Source organism: Anopheles ziemanni, assembly GCF_943734765.1.
Source record: "Anopheles ziemanni chromosome X unlocalized genomic scaffold, idAnoZiCoDA_A2_x.2 X_unloc_1, whole genome shotgun sequence".
Taxonomy (NCBI): domain Eukaryota; kingdom Metazoa; phylum Arthropoda; class Insecta; order Diptera; family Culicidae; genus Anopheles; species Anopheles ziemanni.
Window position 1 is genome coordinate 482,803 of NW_026689707.1, and position 14,269 is coordinate 497,071.

General features: G+C 45.3%; 2 protein-coding genes across 2 annotated transcripts; both read left to right on the forward strand.

Moving 5' to 3' along the window:
• Nucleotides 1-1,832: 1,832 nt before the first annotated feature.
• LOC131291481 (uncharacterized) lies at nucleotides 1,833-7,669 on the forward strand. Its single transcript, XM_058320700.1, has 2 exons — nucleotides 1,833-6,768; nucleotides 7,656-7,669. The coding sequence occupies exons 1-2, from the start codon at nucleotides 1,833-1,835 to the stop codon at nucleotides 7,667-7,669; spliced, it is 4,950 nt and encodes a 1,649-aa protein (XP_058176683.1).
• A 17-nt stretch (nucleotides 7,670-7,686) lies between these two features.
• LOC131291482 (uncharacterized) lies at nucleotides 7,687-14,126 on the forward strand. The gene is made up of 3 exons (XM_058320701.1): nucleotides 7,687-7,963; nucleotides 8,033-8,755; nucleotides 14,011-14,126. Exons 1-3 carry the CDS (start codon nucleotides 7,699-7,701, stop codon nucleotides 14,124-14,126), a joined length of 1,104 nt encoding a protein of 367 aa, XP_058176684.1. The 5' UTR covers nucleotides 7,687-7,698.
• Nucleotides 14,127-14,269: the final 143 nt, after the last annotated feature.

Below are 14,269 nucleotides of genomic sequence, written 5' to 3' on the forward strand. Positions count from 1 at the left end.
GTAACGTCTGTCTTGGCGCGACCCAGGTGTGTATCTGACTAGTATCTTGCTCGTTTAAAGGCAGGCGTGAAATAGTATCTGCATTGGCATTATCGGCGGCCTTTCTGAACCGAATTTTATAGTCAAACCCTTGTAAGTACGTAGCGAAGTATTGCATTCGTAGGCCTGACATTACTGGTATGCCTTTATGCTCTATGTATTTTGGTAATTACCTGATTATCTGTCACGAGCGTAAACTGCCTTCCGTATAAGTATTGGAAAAATTTCTTTACCGTGAAGATGATCGCACATGCCTCCTTGTCAACATGCATGTACTTTTGTTGAACTTTGTTAAGCGTCTGAGACGCAAACTGGAGAGGCCTTTCTGTACCGTTCGGATATTCGTGGCTCAAAACGGCACCAACTCCATATGGAGAAGCATCTGTAGCTAACAAGAGAGGAAGTTCTGGTGAATAATGTACCAAGCATCCGTTAAATTGGATATTTTTTTTTTCTTTTTGGAACGCTCTATCTTGTTCCTTCTTCCATTTGAATGGTACGTCCTTCTTTAGCAGGTTGTTGAGAGGGTAGAGAATGGTACACTGCTCACTGTCCAGGTTATCTTATTTGAAGTACAGGCTTTCCTGGGAAAGACGGGTAATTGTACCTGAAATCGGATTCATCTGAAGTCCCTTGATTGTTATTGAATCTCCACAATGGAACAAATGCCCATTAAATGTCAACGAAGTTTCATTCCCGTTCACCATTACCAACGGTTCACCAGTGTAGCGTTTCGGTGATGGTTCGCTTCTAGAAATCTCCATCAGGTCCTGCTCAATCTGTTCCAGCTCGAGAAGGTACACCAGTTGCGGAGTTGACTCTTTCTTCGATTCTGATTTGTTCTCCTCCTCCTTTGTAGCATGTTAGTAGCGTTGATGCGGGTTTCAACAAGAATGAAGATTTGTTTAAAAAGCTTCTTCACTTCGTCGCTTACCGTAACATTTTCCGAGAAGCTGTAGCCCTTCGATATGATCTTCAACTGTTCGTACATATATTTTTTACGTAGCTCTTTTTGCAGGTGGCGTAAGGATGTCTGCCAAACAACATCATGTAGAGAACTACTCCCGATGTCCATAAGTCGCACGATTGCGGAGCGTGCGGTCTACAAATGACGAACTCCGGGCTGGCGAATGCGAAACTCCCACAGAAGGTTTCCGACAGCCGCAGCTCATCCTCATCATCTACCTTCGACAAGCAGTAAGTAAATCCAAAATCTATCAACTTTACGGTATCGTTCGCATCCAACACGACCCAACCAGGAATTTTTACGATTCTCGTTGGAAACATCGTTGTTAGCGCCGTAAAGTAGGCAAAGGATGCCCCAGTAGCACAGTCCTTTGCATAAGATAATTATGTTGCCAGTAGTAGATATGTTAGTGATAGATAAGTAATAAGTGTTTGTGAGATAAGATCTAGCGTTAAGATAACTTGTAAGATAACATCAATAAATGTATTTTAGTCTAAGCTGAACCATCGACTTGAGCTATCGAAACATTGGTCCTTCGAACCGGATAGAATTTGGATTCTTGTAACATTCATCCGGAGTAAACCGCGTTAGAGAGTTGATTCGCGGAAAGAGTTTGAGTTCAGTGGATGGTAGTTAGATTCACTAGTTCGTGGTGGTTGCCGTGGTGAAATTGTGACCATTGGACCTGTACGTGAACGACCGTGTCAAGCGGCAACCAAATCCAGCAAGGCGCGCGCGAATTTGAGTCGACGCTACAGTGTGGCACAAAAAGTTAGCGGTTTGCGTATAAAGGTTAGCATTTCTCGGGACAGAAACAATAAGGAAAATGCCGGTTACGGACAAAATGGTGCGTCAGATGAAACGCGTATACAACGACAAGTTAGCGGGAGTTGATTTTTTTTATGAGTTCATCGAAAATTATACCGAAAACCAGCAATGCCAGATAAGCAGCCTCCTCATTTCGTTGGAAGAGGCTAAGAGTAACTTCGAAAGTGCGAGAGAAAAGTTACTAACGGAACACGAAGAATGTGATACGGTGGAACTTTTGACCGAAAAACAAGCCTTCTACGGGAAGTTCCATCGGGTGAAAGGCTTTCTGTTGGAGAAGCAAGATGGGGCGGACGGCCATAGGCCGGCTGCAAATAGTACAATGGCGAATGCAAGTTTTACAAATTCGCAAGTGAGGCTTCCCAAAATCGATTTACCGGCGTTCGATGGTGACAAAACAAAATGGATGAGCTTCAAGGATCGCTTCACTGCAATGGTTCACGATGCAGAGTTGTCGGACATAATGAAGCTGCAATATTTGTTGGCTTCGCTAAAAGGAGATGCTGCCAGGTTATTCGACCACGTAAAGCTTGTAGAAGGAAACTACAACAGTACGTGGCAAGCTTTGTTGGAGCGGTTTGATGATGCGAAGATGCTGAAACGGGACTACTTCAAGGCGTTGGTGGATCTGCAACCGATGGCTGCCGCAACGGCGGAGGAATTGACTCGTATCGTCAACGAATCGAAGCGCTTAGTGCTTGGGATGGACAGATTGCAGGAGCCTGTATCTTCCTGGGATACCCCATTATCAAGTCTGGTAAGATACAAGTTCGACGAGCAAACACTAATGGCTTTCGAACTTATTGCAGCCGAGCAGAAGACGGATACCTTTAAGGCATTGATGGAGTTTTGTGAGCGGCGCATCAAGATTCTGACAAACTCGGTCGTCCACACGCAAAACAGGATCGATACGAGGCCGGCAACCAGGGGAACAAATGCAAATCCTGACCATCAAGGTACTCGAAAGCCTACACAAAGACCGTATCCGGCTTCAATGTCCTGTGCAGCTCAGACAGGCAACATGCTCAGAGGGTGTGTGTTGTGTAAGGCTGATCATCATATCGCAAGATGCGAGAGATTTGCAAAGATGTCGTTGTCAGAGCGTCAACAGATTGCGAAGGTTGAGTCTTTGTGCTTCAACTGCTTGGGAAAGGAGCATCAAGCAAGATTCTGCAAGGCCCATTCAAGATGCGGAAACTGTCAGAAACGACATCACACCTTAGTATGCAACAAAACCAATCCGATTATCCCGAGAACAGAGAGCAGCATAAGCGCCACCACGTACATACCAGCTCCAGTTGATTCGCAGCCTCCACAAGAAAAAATGATTTGGTTGTCAACGGCTCAGGTGTTGATTTGCAATGATGAAGGTAGAGAATTTCCAGCTAGAGCGTTGCTGGACCAGGGGTCGCAATCCAACTTCATGAGCGAACGGTTGGTACAGCAGTTGAAGCTGAAGAAAAGGCGACTAAATAAACCTTTGTCCGGCATCGGAGCAGTTTCGCTAAAGGCAGAGACGATGGTGGTAGCTACCATGAAATCACGAGCGTCAACCTTTGTGTCTCGAGTGAATTGGTTGGTGCTGCGAAACATAACAGCCAACTTTCCAGCGCAAACTCGGAACACGGAGTCCTGGAACATTCCCCAAGCACTGATATTGGCAGATCCAGCATTCTTCCGGAGTGAGCGGATAGACCTTCTGATTGGTGCAGAGTTATTTGGCGAGTTGCTCCAACAAGGTCAATTAAAGTTAGCACCTCACTTGCCAAAGCTCCTGGAGTCCAGCCTTGGTTGGATTGTATGCGGCAGGGAAGAACGAGTCTCTGAAGATGCAGCTGAGGTCGTCTGTTCCTGTTTGGCTGACAACGATCTTGGGGCAATATTTGAGAAGCTGGCTAGCCTGGAAGCGATACCGGAAGAACGTGTACGGTCCGAGCAAGATGAGGAATGTGAAAACCTTTATCTAAACACAACGAGGCGCACCGAGTCGGGAAGGTATGTCGTTAAGTTGCCCAAGGTAGCCAACTTCGAAGAAAGGTTGGGAGACTCACTTCAACCAGCATTGAAAAGGTTAGCGGCCATTGAAAGGCGTATGATCAAGGAGCCGAACCTGGGTGCCGCGTACAAGGAATTTATGTCCGAATACATCAGATTAGGGCATATGACAAAGGTGTCAACTTATGTAGAAGATAAGATGGCAGAGGGCACGCCACGGTTTTACCTGCCGCACCATGCAGTTTGGAAGACTGATGGATTGACGAAAAAGTGTCGAGTGGTGTTCGATGCATCATGCCGTTGTGGTACCGGGCTAAGCTTAAACGACATTTTGTTGACTGGACCGCGATTACAAGACGACATAGAAGTCATTCTTCTCAGATTCAGGATGAGGCCTGTGGCCTTTATGGCTGATGTAGAGAAAATGTATCGGCAGGTCTTGGTGGCGGAAGAAGATAAAAATCTACAACGAATATTATGGAGAGAAACCGCCAACGATCCAGTTGGGGTCTACGTTCTGAATACGGTAACGTATGGGACCGCGTGTGCACCATTCCTAGCAATCAGGACATTATTTAAGATTTTCGAAGATGAAGGGCATCAGTTTCCCATGGCGTCACGCTGCGCAAATGATTTCTATGTTGACGACATCTTGTCCGGCGCAGCGACCATAGAGGAAGCGGGAAACATGGTAAAGGAGCTCAGTGAGTTGCTCAGCATGGGAGGGTTTGGCCTCCGCAAGTGGGCTTCCAATGAGCCAGAAGCACTTGCAGCAATCACACCAGAGCACATCGCGAAGGCAGGAAATTATGAGTTTGGGACGGAGCCTACAGGTACGGTGTCCACATTGGGCTGGTCGTGGAACACATCGTCGGACGTCTTGAGTGTTCAAGTTAGGCTACCGCCACAGATCGAAACCCTACGCACGAAACGGCAGGTATCAGGATGCCTCGCGAAAGTATATGATCCATTAGGATTCCTCGATCCTGTTAAGATGAAGGCAAAGCTGCTTTTGCAACGTATAGTAACTTTGAAGGATGCCAAGGGAAAACGCTGGGACTGGGACGATGTGTTACCAGAAGGCTTGTTTGCAGAATGGATCGCGTTCTTTCCCCAACTTACGGCACTATCAAAGATAGAAGTTCCAAGACCAGTGGTAACGGATAGCAGTATGGAAAAACAAGTGCATATATTCTGCGACGCATCGGAAAGGGGGTATGGAGCTTGTTGTTACATCCGTTGTCAGAAAGTTGGCGAAAAGGCGACAGTGAACTTCTTTATATCGAAATCGAAGTTGGTATCGTTGAAGCAAAAGATAACGATCGCTAGATTGGAGTTATGTGCAGCGCTCTTGGGCAGCAACTTATATCGGTTAGTGAAGAAGGTCCTGCCGGAAGGAGCACCTGCCTTTTTATGGACGGATTCCATGACTGTGTGGCATTGGGTGAATTCTCCTCATGGAAATTGGAAGACATTCGTAGCGAATCGCACATCAAAGATCCAGCGGAACGCGGAAGGAGCTCAATGGAGACACGTGCCGGGAGTCGAGAACCCGGCGGATCTGGTGTCTAGAGGGGTGGATCCGGAGGCACTTATCGACACCAAGCAATGGTGGTCGGGGCCAACATGGCTCTCCTTGGAGGAAGAATCGTGGCCAGCATTGCCAAACAATGCAAAGGCATTGGAACCTACAGGAGAAGAACGAGCAACAGCGGTACTAGCCTCTTCGCTTGACGAAGAGAACTTTAGTGACCGACTCTTCTCCCTGTGCTCCACATACACTAAGCTGCGCAGAGTGGTGGGATATTGTCAACGATATCTCCATGCTCTAAGATCGCATGCAAAACCAACGTCAGAGGAAATGGCACCGTTGACCACTGAGGATTTAAGGAAGGCGGAGTCAACGCTTTGCCACTTGGCACAGAGGGAGCAGTTGGTGGCAGAGCTGGACACGTTGAAGAAAGGAAGGAGTTTGCCGAGTGCTTCGGGCTTGAGGTTCTGCGATCCTTTTCTAGGCGAAGACGGATTGATTTGTGTCAAGGGACGGCTTCAGAACGCGCATATGAATGAGGCAGCAAAGCATCCCATAATAATTCCCAAAGGCCATCCGTTGGCGAGGTTGTTGGCGTTACATTACCATGTCAACTTGCTTCACGCTGGGCCACAGTTGATGTTGACCTCATTACGACAACGATTTTGGATCATGGGAGTGAGGTCAGTGGTTCGGCAAGTGCAGCGGCAGTGTGTCAGCTGCTTCAAGAATAAGCCGAAGCTGGTGGTGCAACCAATGGGAGAGTTACCTGCAGCAAGAGTAGCGGAAGCGAGACCGTTTGCCATATCGGGTGTGGATTACTGCGGCCCAGTGTACATCAAGGGCGGTCATAGGAAGGCAGCACCCACAAAGGCATACATCGCAGTGTTTGTGTGCTTCGTTACGCGGGCAGTGCATCTGGAGTTGGTTTCCTCTTTGTCCACGGCAGCCTTCATAGCGGCACTCCGAAGATTCGTGTCGAAGCGAGGATTAGTGGCTGAACTGCACTCCGACAATGGCACCAACTTCAAGGGAGCCGCCAACGAACTGCGTAAACTCTATGATCTGGTTAGTTCCTCTCAATTTCAGGCAGAGGTAACAACTTGGAGCAGCGAACGAGGTTTGAAATGGAGTTTCATTCCGCCGGGAGCTCCCCACTTCGGAGGACTTTGGGAGGCAGCGGTTAAGTCGATGAAGCGTCATCTACATCGTGTATTGGGAGACGCAGCTACCACGTATGAAGATATGGTCACGCTGTTGGCGCAGGTAGAATGTTGCCTGAATTCGCGACCTATCACTCCGATGTCGGATGACCCTGCAGACTTGGAAGCACTTACACCGGGACACTTTATCACGGGTTCAAATATGCAGCAGGTCCCGGATATTGATCTGCGGGATATTCCGGAAGGCAGGTTGAATCATTGGCGGGTGATTCAACAGCGATTTCAGCACTTTTGGGCTCGATGGCGATCCGAGTATCTGCATCAGCTGCACGTTAGGAATAAGTGGAGTATGCCTGCGACGGCTATAGAACCTGGAATAATGGTTATCATTCGTGATGATAATATGCCACCAAACAAATGGCCATTGGCACGAGTGATAGAAGTGCACCCAGGGAAGGACGGGATAGTCAGGGTTGTTACTTTGCGCACAACTCAGTCCGATAAAGTGAAAAGGCCAGTTGCCAAGTTATGCGTACTTCCATTTGAGGGCAACAGAAAGGAAGGAGGAAAGGTTCAACAGTGTAAATAGTTTAATTAGTTTATAAAAATTTGAATTTTTATGGTGGTCGGGATGTTAGCGCCGTAAAGTAGGCAAAGGATGCCCCAGTAGCACAGTCCTTTGCATAAGATAATTATGTTATCAATAATAGATGTGTGAGTAATACATAAGCGATAAGTATTTGTGAAATAAGATCTAGCGTTAAGATAACATGTAAGTTACATCAATAAATGTATTTTAGTCTAAGCTGAACCATCGATTTGAGCTATCGGAACACACGTTATATGGTTTACCTAAGTAGGTATTACTTTTTTTAAAGGTGCACAACCATCTCATTTTGTCACCAGACGCCACTGATGTTAATGTACGCGATTTGTCGCACGACGCATAAATTAATGCTCCTGGGGATCGATCGAGATAAAGGAAATAAGCGGTGGCCAGTATTGGTATCACGGTATAGAAAAATGCTTATCAGTCCAACTATGGTAAGTCCGTTAGTGTGTTTTCAAGCATTATTATTGTTTAAAAATATCGTAGAATGTCAATAACTAGTTTGTTTTTTCCGTTTTTCAGTAATGCAAGACTAACTCATGACAACTTATCACTAAATATATCAATGGATGGATTACCATTGCATAGAAGTGGCAGCATGCAGTTTTGGCCGATATTATTTAATATTCATGAGATGCCGAAAGTTCCTGTGATGACGGCAGCTATTTTCTGCGGCATGACAAAGCCGACGAACGTTGAGGAATATTTACGTCCCATGGTCACGGAGATGAACAACATCATGGAAAACGGAATAAACTTCAACGGGAAACATGTATCGATACATCTAAGGGCCATTATTGCAGACACTCCAGCAAGAGCATTCATAAAAGGTTGATTACAAAACTTATGGTCAGATAATTATACACGGATTTAATTATTCTTTCATTTCATTTTCGCAGGTGTAGTAGGACATGCCGGTTACAGCAGTTGCCAGAAATGTACCGTCGTAGGTCAATACGACAGCGCTGCTCGCACTATTGTATTTTCTGGGACACAAGCAACACAACGAACTGATGAAGCATTCAGGGAAGGCGCCTATCCAGGACACCAAAGGACGACGACACCTCGTTTAGATTTAAGAAATTTTGACATAGTCCAGGATGTCGTGGTTGCAGATCGTTTGCATCTTATCGATCTTGGCATCATGAAGAGACTGCTAGTGGGCTGGCGAAACGGAACACTGGGAAAAAGAAAATGGGACCAAACTCAAAGTGAATTAATAACGCAAGCCTTGCAGACGATAAAACTTCCTTCTGAAATTCATCGTAAGCTACGTACATTGAAGTATGTAAATTTTTGGAAAGGGTCCGAATATGCATCATTTTTACACTATGCAAGTATCGTCTTGCTGAAGGAACATTTGGAGGATAATGTATACGAGCATTTTTTGTTGTTTTTCTGCTCTGTTACTCTTTTTTTTTCGTCCGTATATCAGCTATACTGGCCGGTTGCTGGAGAAATGATGAAAAAATTTGTTGAAGACTATGCTTCTATTTACGGAGAACGCTATATCAGCAGCAATGTGCATAACCTGCAACACATTTTGGAAGAAGTAGAACATTTTGGTCCATTAAACACAATATCCACATACCCGTTCGAAAACAAACTGCAATTTTTGAAAGGTTTGCTTCGACATGGATGGAAAAGTTTAGAGCAAGCAGTAAACAGACTGTCTGAGTTAGAGAAATTCCGTATGCCTCATCAAAAGTTTAGAAAACAAACAGCTTACATACGCGAATCATTTGTATTGCAAAACAACATTAGGAATTGTTGGTGTCTAACGATGGATAATTCAATAGTTCAATTCCAAAACGTTACCATTGGATTGACGGTTGGTTCGGAAATTACTGGTATCACCGGTAAACAAATGCGATGCAAGGATTTATTCTTTCTCAAGCCTTTTGAATCTAGTTTTCTATATATCTTCAAAGGATGTCCAACTAACTTAAATGAAGAGTGTGTAGAGATACCTCTTCATCAAATAAGATGCAAGTTGGTTGCTGTTCCTACCAGAAACCCCGAAGAAGCAGTATTTTTCCCTATTGTACATACCATAGTAGAATAAGAAAACAAACAAAGCAAAGCAACTCAATAAAACAACAAAATGAATAAAGATAAGTTATAATTTATTTTACCTCCACCGAAAATGTAACATCACAGAAAAATAAGGAACTTGAGTAAATAATAAATCAATTTGAATAATAAATAATTTAAGGAATCCTATTTACATGACTATGGCACGATGTTTTGGCGTAATCGGATAAATGGGTTCTTTCATGCGCATGCCTTAATTTACGAACGAAAAAGTTAGCTACAGTACTCATAGCTACCGTGACGCTTTCGTTAGTTCCTATTTCTTTAAAAACATCTAAAACTTTTTCAAACTGGTTTAACCTAATTTTCCTTTCTCCTTGCTTTAGACTCCTTCCCGTCCAACTGATCTGTGGAACAAATTGTTTGGATAAAATAAGATCCATCGCTTCATGCATCCGGTTTTCAGGGTCGGCTCGGTTAATGTTTGATTGTAGCCATGCTACTAACTTTGTACGGTAATCGTAGTCTCCAAGACGTCTTTCTAGGTCTTTGAGCTCCTCTTCACTTGAAACCCTTTGGAATTCAAAATCTGTTCGCCTGCTTATCCCTTCTCTAGGAACCGTCGATGACACCAACATTTGAATTTCCGTCCTGCTATGTTTAACATCTTGCTGAACTTTCTTCAGCGTATTTTCGAATTGTTGACTTTGCTGCATCAAAATGTCTATTTTAGCATCATACTGCTTCAGCATACTTTCTATCCGGTCCATTTTTTCATCCTGCTGATCAATCTTTCTGTTGATTTCCTTCAAGACGGTCATAACATCAGAAAGTGAAGGCTCTGGAAATGGATGAAAGAACTTGTTAACTGAACTCATGAAAGAATAATTGTTCTCTGATTCACTTACCGGAATTCGATGGCTGTGATGGTGGTATGATATGTGATGATCGTGAAGGTTGCGTTGTATGAGTAGGTTGGTGTTTGAAAAATCCTGCTTTAAATAAACGATACAACATATGTAACTTACGAATGTTATAAATAAATAGTTATATCTTGATTTCAATAATTACCACTACTTGTCGATGCTTTTGGAATTTGATACGGTACACTGTGTCGGGGAAGTTGGTTTTCAGTTGACTCGGTTCCGGTAGATGTCGTAGCCTGAATGCTTCCACTGTTAAAATCTAAAAAAACAGTACCAAGGAAACCACATTATTAAGCTGCACAAATGTCGTCAAATATTTCAAATACCAACCTCTTAGTTTGACGATTTTATATTCGCCACTTTTCTTCAGCGCGTGCATTTTTGAGGAAAAGTTATCCATCGTTCTGTAAAATAAAACAGACAATTAACACGACACATTCAAACATCGCCGATAGATCAACCGGGCTGCACATCGTACGGTATGTATAAAGATAAGTGTTCAATCCTCGACTACTAACCAAGCAATAAAAATTTCTCTTCAACAGCTAAATCACCTCACCAACACAATCACTGTTCACGATGACCACGAGTGCTTTCAAACCGGCTGTAAAAAGTGGAATGAAAATTGAATGAAGTGTGAATTACAGGTAGATTGGGAGATTGAAGAGGAAAGATGGCGGTATGAGGAGGCAGCTACTTCTCCTAGAGGGAATATTTTTTTTGAACCTAGACGGATTATTTTTTTCGAACCCACCATTTTAAATTTGAACCCACCATTTTGAATTTGATCCCACCATCAAATTTGAATCTGACAGCCCGTCAACATCGCTGTCAAATCGGGTCGAAATTTACTGCGCATCGTGCCCTGGACCGACCCGTTTTCGCGTCGAAAATATTTCAAAAATCCCCTTGGGACTTTCACAACGTGTTAAAAATCAGCCAAGCGCTTTGAAGTACGTCTTCCTACTGCGAGCAAAAAGTATTAAAGAGAAGAATCGACGACGAACCGCCGACGCCAATTTCATCGATAGGCGCGGAATAGGGAGGAAACGTAGCGGGGCAAAACGCATAACGGTTCGGTTTGACGAACGAATCATTCTAGGGCGGGGTAGGAAGTGCGGATCAATGGGGCGAAGGTGAATCAACGACGAACAGCCGAAATCAATCTCATTGATAGGCGCGGGATAGGGACGAAACGGTAGAGGGGCGAAACGCAAAAAAGTTCGGTTTGATGAACGATTCATTCTAGGGCGGGGTAGGAAGTGCGGATCAATGGGGCGAAGGTGAATCGACGACGAACAGCCGACGCCAATCTCATTGATAGGCGCGGGGTAGGAAGGAAATAATAAATAAAAAACTTTTCATAGTTCGGGTCAATTGATGGACGAGGGAGACGAGTCGCGGTAGCGACGGTAGGTAGCGCTGTAGCCTCGACTGTGAGCTGGAGTGAGACGGAAATACATTTGCCACTCAAAATTGCTACTACCCAAATAACCTTTTGCGTGCTTTAACCTCGCGATGAGTTGATATCCGTTCAAAAACCGAGGGTTATCCGTTCAACGGATAGTTGTGACAATAGCAGCGGCATCCGTGCAATTTTTGAGAGGTGAGCGCGCGAGAGCCCCAGACCCGAGAGTTACTTCCGAGAGATTTTTTCTTTCGCTTCTACGCGCGGCTGTGACGTCACAGCTCTTGCGCGAATGAATACACTGGACGAAATGGTTTGTTGCGTTTTTATCTTTTTTTTCTGGATTTCTTGTGAATCCAATAACACCGAAAACTAAGTTAACATCGATAATCCATCAAGAACAGCATACACACTATACAATAAACTATTTCGTATGAAATATACATACTTCACTGCAGAGCTTACCTGCTAGTTGAGGAAGTTTTTTGCTCAGCTTCTATCGGTCAGGTGCGTTGCTCCGGAACTTATCATTCTGCGTAAAAAGATGTCTCCAACTAGCTAGGATCGTAGGTTGAATAGTTGATAGTTCATTGAATACCCTGCAATAGATGAAATGTAAAAATTATATGTAATTATCGCCGAAAAACTTTAGCGAACTTACCGTGTTGCTTTGTTTACGTCGATCTGGCAAAATCGCTCTACGCATGTGATGAACGCAGCGAAGGAGTAAAAAATATTCACGTCTCCATCGTTCTAATGGAGAAATGCAAGCTCATGCTTGAAGCGACGGAGCACGCAGCGACAGATGCACGCAGCGACGGATGCACGCAGTGACTGAGACAAACGCACAACGCGATGTGCCGCAATGGAAAAATGTTGAGCTCGGTGCGCTCCTCGTGTACGGGAGTTCGATCACCCAAATAAGATCTCTCCATCGAAAAATTCGAGAGCGGGATCGAAAAATTTGGCTAAGTTCGCGAGCGACGGGTCTTCGCCACTATCGCGGCATCTGCGCACGGCAATCATCGAGGGAGGCATCGCAAAAATCGGCTAAGTCCAAGAGAGCTGGTTTTTTTTTGTATGGAGTTTTCTCTGGCATGCTCAATTTTCAAAAAGAACCCATCCCAGGCTGGTTGGGTAGGGAAGGCTCTGGGGTGCTCGCGCGCTCATCACTGAAATTGGCCGCGAAGACGCTGCTATCGCGGGGAGTTGTCGCTGCCGGCTATTATTTGCAAATAGCCTGTGGTGGATATTCGGTATCCATAATTCGTGGTCACCTTGTATCAACGCATACTGCGTGAAACCACTCGCGGTCGCGGACTTATCGAAGCGAAGGGTTTGTCATCGTGTACAACTTGGACTTAGATGAAAACTCAGAGATTTTTAGTTACTGGATGCGCGACGGGCATTACGACCACGTCCGATCAGTGTCCACCGAATAGTTCCGCGGTCTATTCGGTATCGATTTATTTATACGGTTTCTTAGTAGTGATGGGTTCTCGGAACCGCACCCACCGCCCGGAACCGCTTCCGAGCATCTTTAAACCGGCTCCGATTCCGGCTTAGTAAAACCCACGATTCCGCCCGGAACCGACCGGAGCCGTCCGGAACCGTCCGGAACCGTCCGGAGCCGCTAGTCGACAGCCGGAGCCGGCTCCGGACGGCTCCAAACGACTCCGGACGGTTCCGGACGGCTCCGGACGGTTCCGGACGGCTTCGGACGGCCCGACGGCTCCGACAGCTCCGACGGCTCCGACTGCCGACTAGCGGCTCCGGGCGGTTCCGGACGGCTCCAGACGGTTCCGAGCTCGGAGTATTGCACCTACCTTACGGAGCCGCTTCCGATATTGGTGGAGTCATTCGGAAGCGGTTCCGATTTTTTGTCGAATTTACCCAACACTTTTTCTTAGGGCTAGTTTACAGGTGGTTGAATAAGTGTTGGTAATGAGACTGACCTACTTTACAAAAGTTGTTTATCGGTTCTATAAATGCTGATTGGATATATTGATGTTGTTGGAAACGGTTCCAACGTTGTGCAAAAGCAAATAAAGAAAAGAATTCCTTAGGGACCGCTGTGGTGCGGAACCAAAAAATTAGTCTTTTTATTAAACGCTTATGTTTGCACAATTCGCTCATCGCGCCCAAACGTGCCCTATTTATAGCCTCCTGCCGGCGAAGCTGACGCCAAGGGTCATCGCTCCTCTCGATCAGCCGATCCGTCAGCTGATCGATGAAGTTCCCTTTTGGCTTATCACTATCATCAGGCTGTCTGTTCTAAGCCGAATTGACAGCTGGCGTTAGAAGCAAAAGTGTTTCTAACATTCTCTTCCCCGAGTTAGACACATAGTTGTCTCACTCTTTCTCCAGCTGTCAATTCGGCTATATGTGCTGACTAATCTTTTGTTATAACCGAATGTTTTGAAACTAATGTTTTGTGTTAACGAAAGCCCTGTCTGTTGGTAAGTATCCATCGCAGATTACTTTTTCTAATCTAAACCTTTTTAAACAGGACGATCGCAAATCGATGCGGTAATACACGCAAGTGATCCTATGGATCTGGCCGGACAAACAACCACCTCGAACGACGATTCGATGGCTACGGCAACGGACAGCGGAGCTCCATAGCTGGCTATCCTTCGAGGGATCCTCGGTCATCATTGGCGTACGGCTGGAGACCTCGGACAGCAACAAAGCGAAGAATCGTTTCCGATGATTTCCGCCGTGAAACCAGGACCGCAAACGCTGCGCATTCCTTTCGCGCTGCCGAC

Excerpts from the sequence above, each read along its gene's own strand:
- LOC131291481 (XM_058320700.1), top strand. The coding sequence starts at position 1,833 with ATGCCGGTTACGGACAAAATGGTGCGTCAGATGAAACGCGTATACAAC.
- LOC131291482 (XM_058320701.1), top strand. The coding sequence starts at position 7,699 with ATGGATGGATTACCATTGCATAGAAGTGGCAGCATGCAGTTTTGGCCG. Across the intron at positions 7,964-8,032 it reads AGCAAGAGCATTCATAAAAG|GTGTAGTAGGACATGCCGGT; the intron begins GTTGATTACAAA and ends TCATTTTCGCAG. Across the intron at positions 8,756-14,010 it reads CAAACTGCAATTTTTGAAAG|GACGATCGCAAATCGATGCG; the intron begins GTTTGCTTCGAC and ends CTTTTTAAACAG.